Source organism: Ambystoma mexicanum, chromosome 3p (genome assembly GCF_040938575.1).
Source record: "Ambystoma mexicanum isolate Mex_15411 chromosome 3p, UKY_AmexF1_1, whole genome shotgun sequence".
Taxonomy (NCBI): domain Eukaryota; kingdom Metazoa; phylum Chordata; class Amphibia; order Caudata; family Ambystomatidae; genus Ambystoma; species Ambystoma mexicanum.
The window spans coordinates 1,232,379,511-1,232,397,635 of record NC_090925.1 but is presented as its reverse complement, the minus strand read 5'-3'; the positions used below and the strand labels follow the sequence as shown (position 1 = coordinate 1,232,397,635).

General features: G+C 43.0%; 1 protein-coding gene across 2 annotated transcripts in view; it reads left to right on the top strand.

Moving 5' to 3' along the window:
- The window catches only part of UBN2 (ubinuclein 2), a 1,320,634-nt gene extending 1,315,944 nt beyond the window's left edge, over positions 1 to 4,690 (top strand). For both annotated transcript variants that reach the window (XM_069652705.1, XM_069652704.1), the window contains one exon: positions 3,697 to 4,690. In XM_069652705.1, coding sequence (XP_069508806.1) covers positions 3,697 to 3,743 — 47 coding nt within the window. In that variant the 3' untranslated portion in view covers positions 3,744 to 4,690. The remainder of the gene's footprint in view (positions 1 to 3,696) is intronic.
- Positions 4,691 to 18,125: the final 13,435 nt, after the last annotated feature.

The following is an 18,125-nucleotide window of genomic DNA, read 5'->3' as shown; positions in this document are numbered from 1 at the left end:
ATAATATAATAAAATATGACTTAATACACATAGAGATGAGAAAAAGAAGAGACAAAAAACATTACTTGTAACCAATGTCAATCTTTACATATTCAATATTTTACAATATCTTACTGTCCTCTAATATTTTAATTTCACTACGTGTGCACCTGAATGACATATCTTCCCCATGGTAGCATTACCTTCACCAGTGTGTCAGCAACCAACACTGTTCAATCATGCATTATGTCTCTTTTTCTAATGTTACGCTATCAGGTGCTCTCTTGGATCTGGGGCGGGGAGGAGGGAGGTGGGGGGAGCGATGTGGGGGAAAAGGGGTTTTGTGTACTTGTTTCTCTGAAAACTGTTAATAAAAACTTATTGGAAAATATATATATATATAATGTAAACACTAGGCCAATCCACCCTACTTGTGTCTGAACCCAAAGTTGGAAAAATTACAAATTATAACCAAATTAGTGGAACCTATCAATTACTGTTACGCTGTCCAGGTCCACCGCTTCCAATTGTTTCTTACTCTTGTAATCTATAACACACTGGAACCCTTAATTAAATCTGACAAAAAATTAGATTTGAGAACTGATATTAATTTATCAGGCAAGCGAGGCTGGATGGACAGCAGCTCTGGGTCAGGAATCATCTCAGTGCTGGTTGGTGGGTCTGAGGCACAGGTCGAGTTGTCTTGGGCGACGTTGGTGGCTGCGGCGTGACAATAATCATCAGTGCAGTCGATTGCACTTCGAGGGGCTTGACTTGCTCGAAAAAATGTCCTTTAAGATGGACGCTGGTTGATGCTTGTCTATGCACTCCTAGCTTCACTGGGCTTGTTTCCTTTAAGGCAGACAACCCAAAGCGTGTGGAGAGTGTTGCAGGCAACGGCCTTGTCCTTGGTTTGGTTCAGAGACCCTCTGGTACTTCCCACCTGGGAAGCTTGATTGCAGACCCTAGCAGGGCACGCTGTGTGCTGGCTGGGTGTTGATTCTGGAGGAGCTGCTGAAGGGTAATCTGGATTCAGTATCTCCCTCTGTTCCCTGTGAGATGTTTAGGGAAGGGATCTTGTTTCCTTCACTGGCGGAAGCTGTAAGATAGGCTGTACCTTCAGCCAAAGTCCAAATGTGTTGTTCTAGTTACTCCTTGCGAAGTATTCAGATGATCTGCCCAAAAGAGTGGCTCAGCCCTCTTGTAAAGCCAAATGTGCCACAGTGATTGGTGTAGGCTAAGCCTACCTTATTGACCCAATCCTGGGTCCCCACCAACAATCTCCTGTATACGTGAGGTCATAACCAGAGTGCTTTGCAACAGAAAAGGTGAAGTAGTGAAAACATGTAATATGAAGTCCCACCCATCTTCCTGTCTGTTGTGGATCAAAGAGTCTCTCTAGTTAATCTAGCTCTCGGATTAAAGCGGCAGGTCTCCCTTGAAGCTGTGGGGGGACCAGACTTTCTGTCTCTGTCAAATCATACTCCTCCCTTCTGAATTGGGTTTCAATACAGGGATGACTACTGTAATTCTCGCATTCCCAGACATGACATTTCACTGTGCATTGATTCTAAGGACGGGAGCTGGCTTCAGGTTGACGCAGTGCATATCAAAGGTTGTTGGGGTTTCCTGTCTCCTTTGTTCACCTCTGCAGCTGGCCCCATGTGGGCCTGTTTGAAGTATACTCTATTAGTATGCTAATTAGGATAATTTCTACCACCAATCTCCAGTGCTTACACAAAAGGACAGGGCAGATCCATGCAGCCTTTGATCGTTAATTAGGCTGACAGGGGACTCAACCTGTATGCTTTGTCCACCCAGAGTACACCGGTCTATGTGTATGTCTTGCAGTGAGCATTTGAAAATGTGTGCGGATTAGCCCCACACATGTTCCAGAGACTGATCTACCATCATTCAGTTTCATATAAAATTTCAAAAAAGCCAGGCGAGTGCACACCCACCCTGCGTATGGTCGAATGCCTCACACAGAGACCGCTTATATTCATCATTTTGGGAACCAATTTGGAAATGTAATTTCCTTTATATTCCTGGATACGTTTAAAGAAAGGAGTGGTAACTGACTGATAAGACATCTTTACATATTGCAGTTTCAGGAATTATAGAGTTTTCTTTTTACTGAGTTTCCCCTCAGCTGTGGTAATATGGTCCACACTGATGTTGGGGATGATTGCATATGGCAATAACACACTCACCTCAAATCTGTATTATGGATGTTTTCGTCCAATGCCTAGCATAATGCTATGGATGGAAAAAGAATAAGAACAGTGACCCTTTTAATTTGTCAACCACATGCTGTGGGATCCTTGCCGCCTTCTCCTCAACCTCTAGTAAGAAGGACCGAAATACTTTGTATATCTCTTCCATCTTGAGCAGATGTATGAAGGGGTAGTCATGTTCAACAAGTACAGGCTTGGGCAGTAATGGCATTTTCATTGAGCACACCTTCCCCCACTTGGTACAAACTGAATTTATTTGATGCTTAGTCTGGTAAAACAAATAGAGAATATCAGTAAAGCTGTCATTATTCCCTTTTGAAACAAAAAGCAGGACAGACTATAAAACACTAAATTAATACTTTAGGGCTGACTAAACTGCGTTAATTTCTGAACTAGAGAAATTGTAGCGATGTTGTCATTGGTAAAAATGAGTCCTGTTGAGTCTTGCTGTGAACTGCTACGTTTTAGATGTTTTTTATAGCGACAATGTCTTGTAATGTTCTGTTGATGTTGCTCAGGAAAGCTTACGTTTAATAAAGAGTGCATGTGTGTGAATGGAGTTTGTTAAACTGCATTAAACAAGTGAGAGAAAGGTATACACATTTAGCAATGGTTTACCCGTTTTGTGAAATCAAATCCGTTTTTCAGGTATGCTGCGATTTACAATCCGAGGAAGTTCCCAAAGTAAAAAGTGTTTAACACCTATACTTTAACAACAATGTGTGCACATAACACGTGCTTTTTAGTACATTAATTTAGACTAAAGGGCAAAAAACTTCAAAATACATTTGATCTTTAAAACATTTTCATAAGCAAATCAATTAATGGTCAGACATGATTTTGTACAAATTGATGGAACATAAGACAATCACAAGTATTTGTTTATACTTATTGTAGTGTGTTCCTTCTGTTAATTTATACTGTACACAGTCGTGCGTATGATGGGGAGAAGGTGTGTGCTTATTAACATATTTTGTAAACTACAGATAAAATATATTTGTATTTATTTCTTTTTTGTTTTTGTGAAGGAATACTGAAAAGCATACAATGTGCAGTATGTTGTTAATGTTTAGAAAATGTATTCTTTGGGAAAGTCCTTTGATTGTATTTTAGTCCATGCTTCCCAGTTAGGATACGTTTGTCTAGGGTTGTCCCTCTCTATTGGTACTCTAGGATTGTCATACCTAGGAATGTAAACAAATCACATAATATGTTTATTTAATAAAAATTCACTCCATTTTAAAAAGGGTTGGGTCATGGGATTGATTGAGGACCCACATTTCGATCAGGTACAGTCTTGTCTGCTGCCATGTGGAAGTTTGTCTTGCCTTGCTTTGTGGCTCCAACTGCTTTTTCAAGTCAAGATGTAGGAGTTTATCTTTTACATGCGTGTTGAGATATAATGTAAACCAACATTTTATTGTCGGCACTGAGTTTGTTCCCATTTCTTCCCCGTACCCCTTCCCAAACTTATTTACAGATGGAGGCCAGAGTAAAGGTGACAAACTACAACGGAAAACCCAGTGACTTTGATTCCAAAGGAAGAGTTGCCGATTGGCTGGCTGATGGAACCTGCCAAGTCATAATTGCTTGTGCAGCCGGCTGCTGTCAATGTTTACATACTTTGATCCCAAGCACTGTGGAGAGCGGAAAAAATACTTGATCAACACAAGAAGTAAAACTAGACCAGTGGGTAATCACTAGCTGTCTTCACGCCATTTCTAACCCACATTCTCCGCATTCGATCATGCTGGGCTCCGGCAAATAATTGTCTGGTCAGATGCACGAGCAAAGAATTAAGTGTCTGGTCGGATGGTGCCTGACCTGAGCACAGAGCTATGAGACCCACACAGAGGCACATGTTAACGCTTAGCATTTTGGGAGAAACAGCCCTGTTAAGAATGTCCATAATGTGATATTACTTTCCTACTCATCTCATCTATGAAACACCAGTCCAAATTGGCATTTGATGTAACAAGCATGCAGTGTCCAATGTCTTGAGCAGGTGGTCAGATGCAGTTGTGCACTGGGTTTTATACCGTGAGCATGTAGTGCCTGCTAATAAAGTTTCATTAGTTAGTATTGTGCGATCAGGATTTGGCAATTGTCTGGCATGGGCTGGGCACTGACTTGCCAAGGGAGCAGAAGCTAGTGTGATGACTGAGTGGTTGGGTCAAAGGCTCTTTACGTGCAGAGCCTACCTGCTCAGTTATATTGCTCAGTTATATTGTGGCCTTTTCCACATGCTGCAGGATCTGAATACTGTATGAACTCTTGCTATGACTGGAGGGATTTACAGAAGATATATTTCCCCTCCGATAACTTGTACAAGCGTCCGATCGAAAGATGTTAAAACATTTATATATGTGTACATATGTATGTATCTGTATATATTAATGGGATTGCTTACTAGCTATTCCTTAGGTTAGAATGCAGTTTCTATGCTAAATAAATCTATATATATATATATATATATTCATGAAACGCCTTTGGAATTTTCTTTTAACATGTGTGGTCTGCAGACCGCATAGAAGTGAATGTTGTCCTACCAAGCAGTCAAAAATGAAGTATATGCTAGATGAATGATATACTGTCTGTCAAGAATGCACCTTTTTACTGTTGTAATTGTTATTTTTTAATTTTTAAAGACCGCATACAAATACCCGTTACCTCTCGTTAGAAAAAAATAATTATTTTCTTGAATTAATACACAAAATCTATTCTCTTGAAAGTAAAGATTTTCATGCTCAAGAATCTAATACTTTTATTTTTTGCAGCATACAATTTGCTATGAGAAGTATGAAAACCTAAAAGGCGCATTTCATTAGCAACATACAGTACCTAACTGCTGGTTTTGTACATATTGGTTTTATAGGCCACATCACCCCACAGATCTTGACACCATTTTGGCTCCAATTTACATGCCTTACACAGACTTTTGAGATGCTATTTATCATTTCACAACTAGGTGACTCCTTGCCATTCAGCGGGCGGGGAGAGTGGAGGGGGCCAAAGCTGTCACATTTTCACATGATGGCCCGAGCCACAAAATTGCCAGGGTGCGTAGAATGTAGCACATGTGTCCTTTGAAGCACACTGGCTTTCAGAAGCCTGTTACTTTCTATAGCAGCAGTGGCTACATGGCTAACACCCCACCTGATGTAAACATTATACATTGGGAACTAGGATTCAGTCCTGGTTTGTGCCTCATGAACTGGGTGACCCCTCAACCAACTGGGTCCCAGAATGAAATCTGCTCAATTTTTTGTTACTTTTAATACATTGTAGATTTGATACCATGTATGTGATTTTTCTTTATTGTATCCCCTGCTTTTAGTTATTGGGTTTTACTTATCATTCGCTGTATCCATACCAAAGTTACGGATGTATAGCTTGAACTTGCTTCCTGTGGCCATGGTAGTTGGCAACATTTGCAGATTGCTGAGAAAAGATTCACATTTGGAGCAGTGCTACGTTGGAGTTATGGCTTGTTCTCCTACAGTACATTTGACAGATGTCTCATGTGCCAGGTTAGTGGTTGGGTGGAATTCAGGTTTTCCAGATCCACACTTTTGTGCCTTTGCCATGTTGTACCTCACTCACACCCCCATTGTTTACATCACCAACACGTTCAGCACTGTTCTTCTGCACTGGTATAACTGGTATAAATACAGCCTGGCTAACGAGGCTGCACACAATTGCTCTCACCTCTTACTGATTCTGCAGCAAAGCGCACATTCACTCAAGACTTGAATCCACCCTCTCCAAGCATCCACTTTAGTCACTGCATTGTCTGTTTTATGGGACCATGTATCGTAGACTTCCCCTCTCCGCTCTGATACTAGCTACTATTATGTATGTACACGCATCAGATCAGTGCCTTCACTTTGTTGTTCGATTAAATAAATTGTTCCCTGTCCCCAAAGACATCACAATTCCCATTCACCTCTCCAATGCACGTTGAGTGGCTACTCAGTGTGGTGGCCTGAAGCAGTAGATGGCTTGGGATACAACCGGCTTGTTAAAAAAAAGTGTTAATCTGAAACGTCCGTCCTTAATACCACTCATCACCCTTCCCCCTCCACCCATTTGCGCACACCTGAATGCTGACTTTAACTGCAGGAGTGTGACCTCCCATATTAAGTGTTGTGCTTTCACCCCACAGCCACCAAAACCTAAAATTCAAAGGTGAGAAATGGAAGAAGGTGGTGCAAACTACAGCACACTTTGTAATTATTATTCATGTATCCCACCAAAAAAGGTTGTCCAGGAGTTCCACACCTGTGGTATTTGAACCTGTCCTGGATATCTCAACACCACAGAATATTAAGAAGCTAGCCACCTTTATTTTATTTTTTTAAAGCTCCTGTGGCTGCTCCTTGTTCTGAGGGAGTATCCTAGCAAATGAACTATCAAGGCCAAACACATGAAGCCCGTGGAAGCATGGAAAAGTGTTCACACATCCCCATATATTACAGTATGTTGCCAGGCGTGTGGGTGGGACCTGACAGCCCTTTCATCCATGGAGCTCTGGGGACGCTTTACCTACTGAGACAATGTTAATTTATGTATACATTTTTGGGAGTTTGCTCAGTATAACCGCAAACTCCTATATACGTTTACCATCCATCCCAGTTTTTAGAGACTGTCCCAGATTAGGACTTCACCCTATGTCCCCAACGGTGACCCCTATTCCAGGGACACAAGTAGACTGGGACAATCCTTTAAACTGTGCCTGAAATTAAAGCAGAACTCGGACTCCGACACCTGCCCCCAGTAGCAAGCAAAAAGCAAGTACACAAATGATGGAACAAGGAAGACCTGAAAGGGAGTGCGAACAAGCTGCCTTTGTTGAAGTGAATGATCTACAAGTTCATGTCCTGTATATGCTTTGCTCACTCCTGCACTGACTGGGTGTGAAATTGCACCATTGCATGACTTGTGCTCTACAACAGAATGAACTCTACAGTTGGGATGGTTTTAGACTGCTTGGGGCCAATGGTTTTTAGGGGCAACAAACAGACCTTCGTTTGGTTACCTACGTCATCTTGTTCCACACACAATGACGAGCATGATGTGCTTCTTAAAGGCATAATGATATCCTGCTTTTATGTAGCGCTTTGACTGATTCCTCCTGATTCCTAAGCACTTTAAGGATGTGGTTTTTTTTATTTGTTTATGGTTAAAAAGAATATAAACCTTTACAAAAATTAAATTTACATTGTCTTCTTAGATAGAATTTTTTTCCATCTTTGAGTCGCTTTTAAATTAGGATTTTGAAACAGTCATAATGATCTAGACAATCCGGCTCAATCTTCATTAATCTTCCAGACCTTTATGCAAAACATAGAGATACTAAAACATATCCAATCATTTCCTCATGGTTGTAACAAAAGCAATTATTCTTCAATTTCCTTTATAAAAGCCACAAGCGCATAAATTAGTGCTTTCCCTTGCCCCAGCATCAAATGGTCCCATAGACTTTCCATACAGTCGACATACTCAGTATTCACAAATCTCATTAAGTGCGTTGTTCGGGCATGTTTGAAAAACGGGCATTCCAATACCAAATGTTTCAATGTTTCAATATTTTCCTTACAGTTTAAAAATCGACAATTAGTTTTCAAATTACCGCCATTAAGAGGAGCCCAATTCTTTCTTTCCAAGGTATGAATCTGATTAAGTTTGAATCTCATATATTGCCTCCTTGCAATTTTACACCGAAAAATCGAAAGGTATAGGCAACAGCCATCCCTTTTATGAGGCTATTCGGCATATTCTTTATAGGTTTTCAATTTTGAGAGTTCTTCAATAGTGATTATCCAATCCTGTTCAAAAAGTTTTTGTTCTACATAACCAAGTCTCCTATATAAATCCATTAGCTCGACTCCTAAGGAATCTAGAATTACTTTCATTTTTACACCAAATGCTGTAAGGGAACTTGAGCTACCACCATTGATCATAGTAATTTAGATCTTGATGAACAGAATTCAATGGGGGGGGGTTAGTAATTTTACTATAATTTTCCAGCGAGCGCCATTCCCATCTGCATCCCAATGAAATCAAACCACACTCATGCCTGATGATAATACTATTCGGAACGGATGAAGGTAATAGGAGTGCTGATTTTAACAAAGTACCCGGTATGGAGTTCAGTTGACTTTTCAGATTATGTAAACCAATATCCAAAGAATAAAATAACCCTGGTTCCACTTTCAACGTTCAAAGGGCCAGTAGAGGATTCAAAGAAAATGTGCAATACTTTTGAAACATAACCCTCATTTGACATGACAGCGACCTGGCTTTTGAATGCAAATAGTCATTCCACACCTTTTTAATGTTGAAAAATTATTCAAGCGATATCCCAGGTAAATCACTTCCTCCGGTTGATCAATCGGCCAGCCATCAATGTTCCAAGAAAATGTTTTCAATTTTTTACCAGCATTAAATATCATGATTTTGGTTTCAAATTGAACTGATGAGCTTAATCAGAGAACATTTGCAGTTTTCTTTGTAGGCCAGTGGGAATCAAGTTGAACAAAATTATATCGTCTGCAAACGCTAGCCAATTCATTCTAAGGGAACACAGACGTGCAGGGAAAATATCCTTACTGTTCCATATCTCATCCAGATAGGCTAAATAGTGTTGCAGCATAATTACAGCCTTGTTTCACTCCAATATAGGAGTTAACAGGCTCATTTAGTGCTCCCTCCTTAGTCGTACGAATCCTGAATTATGTGTTAAGTGAAATTTAGCAAGTCAGTTAATTAAATATATTGGAATGCCAATTTTATACATTTTTAACCATAACAAATCACGAACCACCATATCAAACGCAGCCGTCATGTCAATTGATGCAATGTACAAGGTAGTTAGCTCATTTGATTTGGTTCCTGCTAAAAGGTGTGCCATTATGGTTGCATTCAAAGAAGTACTCATGCATTTTCTAAATCCAATTTGCACTTTAGAATATGCATTGAGAGTTCGCAATTGCTTGTCTAGTTCAAATAGAACAAAGATAGAAAAAATGTTGGCTGCTTTGACCGTCGGTGAAATAGGCCTATAATTCCCAGGATTTAATGGGTACCCTTTTTTAATAAATGGGAATGAGAATTGCAGTCACCCATGATTCAGGCAGTACGCCTGAAATCAGGATCTTATCAAATTTGATTTTTAGAATCCTTGCCCAAAAATGTACATCCGCCTTGTATACACACTATGGAATGTGATCCGGCCCAGCGGCTCTTGAATTAGATAATTTCCTAATTCCCCATTCGATGTCTTCTACTGTCCACTCGAATACTCGGGATGTACAATTCGATGGAATAGCACATTTTTTGTCAGCAAATCGTGCAGGTAACTCTAATTTGGAGCCAAAAAAAGGCCCTCCATATGTCTGCTTGGATTATATTTTTGGAGGTAATACCGCCATTATTCGAGTTGCTTTTGATTGCAGACCATATATACCTGCTGTTGTTTTTACAAATAGCAGTAATCCTATTGCAATCATTTTGTTTTATTATATTTAAGTATATGAATTTCTCTAATCTTCTTGTATTTTTGTATAATTCTATTTTTCAAATACTTGTATTGAGATCCACTTGTATTAGATCTTTTTAAATTTCTAATATCCTTATTTTTTTTTCGTTTTAGATATTTGATGTCATAATCAAAAGGATGCAGGGTATCAGGTCTGCAAGGCTTTTGAATGCTTAACAGATATGATAGAGCCTTCTTAATAGTCACTATCACAATTGTATCCCAATATTGGGAATCCTTAGCTTCAGGGAAAGTAAAATCGTCCCTGAAGAATAATTCAGCAAAAACTATTTCTACTAATTTTCTGCAAACTACGGGATTCCATCTAATTGAAATTGTAATGCGCTTGGATTCAATTAGCTTCAGTGAGTTGATTACCTCTAGTGGATTACATTTGATTAGGAGTGATAGTTGTATCTGAGCATGATCGCTATAAGTAAAATCGTTTATTTCTGCATTTACAATCTTTGATGTAAGTGTATCAGATATGCAGAAGTAGTCGATCATAGAGCTGTATACCCCTCTTTTCCATGTATAGGTAGAAGATAGTTTGGTATATTGGACAAATGAAATTTCCCAAACCCTGAATTAAGATCTCCATTTGTCCCCTCTTTGTCGTGCCTGATTCAGCTTAGGGAGGCGAGATTTATTTGGCGATTTGATGGATGCGCTACATACAGAGTTGAAATCTCCACCTATTATTACTTCGAAATCAGGATCAATAATTAGTGCATATTCAAGACATCTATCAATGTCATCAAAAATGTCTCCAAACAAATATTTCACTGGATTCCAGTACAAGCTGATCAATAAAATTGCATTACACTTGATACCCTTTACTTCTACAGAAACAGCCAAAATATGATCTGATGAGTATATCAGCTTAGAGTAGCAATCTATGGAGTTATTTATACATATTGCAAGCCCATCTGACGGAAGCCCTTCCAAACCTTTACATGCGTAGGAGCAATATGTACAGTACTCAGGAATCGTCAGTTTGTCTACTTTCATAGTTTCTTGTAAAAGAATAATCAAAGGAGAATCACCTCCAGCAAGTGCTTGAGACCATTTTACGATGTTCTGAAATAAACAAGAATTCCATGACATCACCTTAAGATTCAAATCAACCTTGCTCTATGCATTGTTGGGCCCTGGCTTTGCTGCATAGATTGTTTTTAGTAGTGGTTCCAACCATGCAAGGTCACTATTGTTTCGGGCAATATCCATAATTTGGGAAATGCAAAGCTTTTCTCCTTGGGAGTTCCCATTCTCCTTATTTTCATGGTCTACATGCTTCGCTGATTTATAATGTAGAAATTCTTCTGCCACTTTCTCATCGTCAAATGTGTGAAGAACAAACCCCAATTCTGAAAGCTCATTCCTATATGACCAGATAAGTTTCAATACCGGCTCAGAATAAAGATGGCACGTCATACGGTAGTTATTGTGAGAAGCCAATGCAATCTGTTCAAAGTCATTAGAAGTTAGCAATCGTAGGGAGGGAATCCTGTATATTACATCTAATAAATAACTTCTATTTATTCTAGCAGGTCCTAGTATTTCATGTCGACCCACCAGACCCATCATATTTATTCTCTTTTTGAGTTCAGATTCCGTTATTTTTTCTTTAGAGTTGGAACAAATTAAGTCAATGGCCATCCCTTTATTACCGAAGTTGCTAATACTAGGGCTATTTGGCACATTAGAGTCACAGTTAGCGTACTTTGGAGTTGCTGTTTGTGTACATCCTTCCTTATTTGGATGATTAAATATAGTATCCGTGCTTAGTACTGAATTCGAATTTTTGTATACCCTCGACACTGAAGAAGTGGGAGCAGAATTTCTACATTCTAGTTCTTGAACATGAACATTAGTAGAATCGTGTTTGTGAGTTTCCTCCAATAATATTAGTTCCTTACATTTCCCCATCCCAGTCTTAATTATAGTAGGACTTTTTGCCACAGGTTTACTAATTCCCACATTCGGAAGCATATTATAAATTTCTGAGGATCAGAGCACACAGGTATTGCTGACAATATCGTTTTCAAAATTGTTATTAGAGTTGTTTTCCTTTTGATCATTATTCAAAATGATCGTTGTACATTTCCTACCTTCGGACGGAAAATAAGTTGGTAGTAATTTCTGTGTTTTTGTCTTCCCCTAGGTCTTCCACTAAGACAATTTTATTTTTTGGGGCAATCTTCAGATCTCCGTTTTTTTTTTAGAAGCTTCATTCCCCCCAGTCGGCACTTTGGGAACTTTTATCAATAATGCCGACTTCATTTGATTCAAGTCATCATTCTTGGTGCCCATTTTACTACTAAGATGTAGTTGACTTTCCTTAGAGAGTTGATCGACATCTGTCACACATTCTTCTCCCTTTGAGGATTCAAGGTTTGTTTGATTCCCGTTCATCTTAGTAGCATTTTTATTCTTAGATTTTATTTTTTTTCATTGGCGGATCGCCTCTTTTTTTCAGCACGTTTTACAGCACATTTCTGCAATTTTCGATGGCATCGAGATAACCCTGATTTGCTGGGGACGTTTCAACAGACAGTTCTACACTGTTTTGTAGTTCTATTAAGTTGTTCAATGCGGTGAGACTATCAAGAAGCTCATCATATTTTGACTCCTGTTGCCTCAAGTCGTTAGATTGAAGAGTACCAACTTCCTTTTTTTATATCCGCTATGTTAGCATTGGTAGTATTTTAAAGCAATAAGTACAGTATCTGAGACGTTTAGGACATCTTGTCCTTTTGGGAGTACCTCTTTCTCAATGGATGGCGATGATACGCCATCCCACTGTGTACCTTGCTTGCGTTATTTTTGTTTTCCTCGATTCACATGAAACGTATTCTTTCATATAGGTGTCCTTTGCCAAAATATAACCATCTAATCTGTTGAGTTTCGCCATGATTTCCTGAATATTAAATTTAATGTCGCGTAATTCGAGGTGTGTAAGGTCGTGACCCTTATCCAACAGATCAAGAATGCGAATTATAACAAGAAAAGAGTTATCGCTACGGGAGTCTGGGGTTGGTCGAGATGTTATGTTTCTTAATAGTGCTAGGGCTTGTCCCCTGGTCGGAGGGCTCTAAATTGCCTATACCGTCCCCAGATAGACCTATTTTCTCTATAACCGGGTTTTCCATCCCTTCCCAGGCTTCGTAGCATGCTGCCGGGTACTTGGAACCACAATTTTCATCAGTTGAGTCTTTATAGAATTTCTCCCTTTGGATTAGTGGAGTTAACATTCCAATTGAAAGATGGATGTTATCTAGATCCATCATATCCGTTATCCCAAATTCGCCTGATGAATTTAGAGATACATTATTTGTGTTCTGTTGCGTTTCTTTACTAAAGGAGTTTGTACATCGAGACATAGAGCTTTCCATAAGTGAGTTGGCATGGAAATCTGTGTTCTCCCCTTGATTACCGATATTTCCTATTTGGAATTCATCAGAGTTAATATCAATGATGGAATTGTTCTGAGTGCTTTTGGGGCAATTATGTTCCTGAACTTCATCCGCATTTACATCTCGTATTTTTTCATCCATGACAATGTTTTTAATTACACCATTCATTAATTTATTAACCACGTGAGGTTCTTGTACCTCTTCACCGTTACGTGAGTAGTTAAAGGAAGCAGGCAGGACAAAGGCAGATCCTAAGCCTTACCACTCCTCAATTCACTCACCATTCACTAAGGTGATACCTCACACTAGTCACGCAACTTTATAATTAATAAGTTGAGATTACAGCACACCAAATATTTGCTCACCACTCCTCTCTGCTCACCCATACACCCAACCACCTGACCAACACTTAAGATAAAATGAATTAGAATCAGGATTACCTTGTATAAGAGTATCAAAGATCAAACCGCTGCAATTGTAAACTTTTCATGAAACGTCAGGTACATATTACAACTAATACGGCAAGCGCACCAGCCACCCAGCCTAACAGCATAAGACTTCAGGCACTTCCGCATGTGCGCGCACCGTGCTCTAAGGTGTTCCTGAGAGGCAGGGGGGCGGGCCAGACATGCACAGCGTTACTGGAAGAAAGAGAAAAAACGAAAAATCAGTAAACGTGACTGGCGTGAGTCAGTAGTATAGGTGAAAACATAAGCAGCAAGTCCACCAGCAAGTCCCTAAAGCGTGACTTGAATTAATTAATAGTTCAATGAAAATGACTGGTAAGAGTAGTTCCTTGTGGCGTTTTGACAAGCCCGATGTAGGCAGTACTTCTTCTTGTGCATGCAGCCTGGTCTTTGGATACAAATCAGTGTACAGCCAAAGCAGCAGTCGTGCAGCTTCTCCAGGCACAACAGCACAACACTTCAGGCACTTCCGGATGGATTTTATTATTACTAAAATTAATTATACTCCTTCTCCATCATGGGTCTGGCATGGATTCACATGCTCATGAATATTCCCCATCCTCAGGCTGGGAATCCTCAGTGAAAGAAATAACAGTTTAACTTTCACTTACAAACTGTCTTTCTCCTTTAAACCAATCACTGGTCTCTGTTACGCTGCCCCAATCCAGTGACAGTCCTCTCCCTAAGCCCCATCTCTGGCAGCCATCTTCATATTTTTACTGCACGCTTCAGTGTTGGGAGTCCTCGAGTTTGCTCTGCGAGCTACTTCTATGTTTCTTTTGTGTTTTTGACAGAAAAAGGTTCTATTTTTGTTTCCAACGCGCCCGTGTGCTCTCTTCTCCATTTGCCGACAGTGGGGATCCGTTGTCGGTTAATTCGGCGTCCCTCAAGGGTGAAGATCGTCGAAGATTCCAGAAAATGGTTGGGCCTACTTCGTGCCCTCAGACCTTGACTGAAGACAAGCAGGGAATATCCCTCTTCAAGCCCTGCACCAAGTGCGGGCTACGGAATGTGTTTGTTGAGGACAAGCACCTGCAATGCCTCTATTGCCTGCAATCTGGACTACAAGGATGTGGAGTGCGAGATATGCCTTGGGTTCTCCAAGAAGATAAAGAGAGGCACAGTATACTGGCGGAGTGGCTGACCGCCAAGGCCTCTGCCCCATGCTCCGAGCATGGTCATGCCTCACCCAGGACCGGCCGGTCCGAGGAGCGGTTATCAAAGTCCTTTGAGGGCCCCTCACCCGTGGGGGCCCAAGACCATGCCAAGAACCGCAAGCGCACTGCGTTTGCCGCGGAAGCGGGTCCCAAGGTGGACAGCGCACAATTGACATCACCCTCTGCCTCCATTGCCAGCCGGCCATTGATCTCCTCCTTGAAAAGGAAATCATCCAACCTGGCTAAACTGCAGGAGAAGCCTGAGAAGTCGCAGGCGGAGGAGAAGTCGAACTGCCCAAGAAGGCCCAATCGGCACAGGATAAGACTTTGCCGACGATAGTTGATGGCGGCTGCTTTCACAGCGGCTTAGGGGGCTGACCCTGTGAAGATAGCCCCCGCAGCGCAGAAGATATTCCTGCCCCTGAGGCGCAAAACATCTGCAGTGACTTTGGCAAAGTCTGCTGGCACGCCGGAATAGGGAAAACCTTCTCGGAACCCGGTTCCAGCCCCTTAAGGAGGAAAAAGGATGGGGGAGGAGACCTCAAAACAGCCCTCCCAGGCCTTGGCCCAAGCCATGGAGGTCTCGTCCACAGACGACAAGGACCTAGAGTTCCTTGCACACTGTCCACGAGGATGTGGAAGAGGACCCTGTCGACCCCCCCACACCTTGGTCGCGGAGGTCCAGAAGAGGATGCCACAGGTCCCGGTTCTTATGGTCCCCCGATCAGCCACCAGTGAAGAAGCATCATCTGACCCCCCACCCCCATTTCAGCCTCCACATCCGCGTTGCGCCCCCTCTCCCCCAGTGGACCAAGACACGGGTACAGGAATAGATACGGCCACAACGACGACGAGGATATCGTTGCAGCGGGTGGTGGGTCTCCGCATTTGGGTAATCCACCTAGGGCGTCCCCACCAGATGAGGTGGGGTCGTTCCATTCCATGATCGCCAGAGCCTCCGAGCTATGCCAGCGTGTGCCTGAAGAAACCAGGAAGGAGGGTTTCTTGTACCAGAGGCGCGAGGCCAAGAGGAAGACAATCATGGTGGTGCCCCTTCTGAACATCATGTGGGAGGAAGGCCTGGCCCTCATGAAGAACCCTTGCATGCCTCTGGCCAAACTGGATAGGCTGGAGAAGAAGTACCGGATGCAGGAATCCACACCCAAGTCCCTGAGGTCGCCACCATCGCTGGATTCTGTGGTATCGGCGGCCGCGAAGAAACGGTCGGCTAACCCATCCTCGTCTTCGGTTCCTCCGGACAGCGAGGGGAACATGATGGAAGCCATGGGAAGGAAGGTGATTTACACCGCTGCGTCCATCAAGGTGCCAAAGCACTGGCGATCATAGCCAGGTATGACAGGGAGCTGTGGTACAAGCTGGGTCCGATTTTGGAATTCCTCCTGACGATAAGATGGAGGCAATCGCGCTCTACAAGGAAGAGGAGGTAGCGTCCGATCACGCCATCACAATGGTGTTGGACGTTGCCGACATGGGGTTCCGGCAGATGGGGAAAGGTGTCTGCCTTTGTCGCCAAGGCTGCATGAAGGCCACAAATTTCCGCCATTAGGTCCAAGCGAAGATACTGGACATGCCCTTCGGAGATAACCTATTTGGGAAAGGAAAATCGTCAATGAGTCCCTACAGGCCATCAAGGTGGATACGGAGACGGTCCGTTCCCTGGCACCCTCCAGCAGCACAGCTCCTCTTTTTGATGCAGGTCTTCCAAAGGTTTCTCCTCATCGTACCGTCAGCCTTCCGGATCCACGACTCAGGAAGCCTACAGAGGCCGTTCCCAGGCCTACGGTAGCGGAGGACAGCATTGCCGTCGCCCGCCGGGCAGGACGCCTGCGCCGAAGCAAGCCTGAACCGGCCAGGACGTCGGGCCCCCACCCCGGAAAAAGATCACCACCGACAGATGAGTGCTGGACAGTCTCGCCCAATGACATACCCTGGAGTTTCAGCGCAGGTGTCTCCGGATCCCTCCGGCGGCCCGTCAGGAGCACATCCCTCCGCTCCTGGAGGAGGTACAGGCCATGCTGTGAAAAGGGGCGATAGAGCTAGTTCCCCAGAGACTTCAGGGCTCTGGAGTCTATTCCAGATACATTTTGGTCAGAAAGAAGGCAGGGGGGCTAAAGGCCCATTCTAGACCTAGGACATCAGAACACATACCTCAAGTCCCAGAAATTCAGGGTGGTCACGTTGCAACACGTGCTCGGCCAGCCGGACAAAGGAGACTTCTTGACATCGCTGGACCTGATGGACGCCTACTTCCATGTCCCATTCACAGGAAACACTGAAGGTTTCTATGCCTCGTAATGCACGGACAGCACTACCAGTTCAAGGCCCTACCTTTCGGCTTAAAGTCTGCCCCCACCGTGTTCACGAAGTGCCTGGCCCCAGTGGCAGCCCATCTACGCCTACAGGGCATACACTTTATACCCATACCTGGACTTGCTGATTCGCACCCGCTCGCATTAGCTTGCCGAAGGACACATGGATACGACAGTCTGGCTACTAACGAATCTGGGATCCTCTGTCAACTATCCAAAGTTCTGCTTGCCCTCTCCCCTGATAACTCTGCTACTAACTGCTTCAGTGGTTTTTTTTGATGGGCAACTCTATCCTCAACGACGTTGAAGTGTCTCGACGAAAGAAGACTACAGCCTACACAGGCCTCACCCCTTCACAGTAGGGAGAGTGGGGGGGAGGCCATATACTTTTCTACCCTTAAGAGAAGGCCTCTTGGGACCCCCATTTTTCCCCTTTGTTGCCACACTGCCCTCTCCATTAGCAATGGAGAATGCTCCTTTAAAATGTTGCCCTTCCTGCAACAGGAAGTTTCCCTGGAAGGACACACACAGGGTCTGCAACAACTGTCTACTAATGGACCACCCTGAGAAACGCTGCAAGTCCTGCTAAACTTGTCTGCCCAAGGACTGCTGAACCAAACGCACACGCCATGCTGGCCGAGGCCTCCATAGACGTGGCCAGGAAATCCAGCGAGGGCAACATCGACGTCCTTAGTGATACTGAGGGCGACCAGGGTTCGATGGAAACCCACGTGCGTACCCCCGGCTGCAAAAAATAGGCCAGTGGCCCTGTAACAGAAACCACCCGGCAGCCCAGGCACGCACACTTCTCGCCACACAAAGACCATACCCCATGGCTGACCGTCGACGGCTTCATCGACCGTGGAAAGCCATGTGGTGTCAATGGAGAGGTCCTCCAAGTTGTCCCTGTCCTCTGGGCCAGCGCGCTCGCGTTCGCTGCATGACAGGCCTCTGAAACCGATGCAGAAAGCAGTTTGACACTGCACCTAAAAAAAAGCC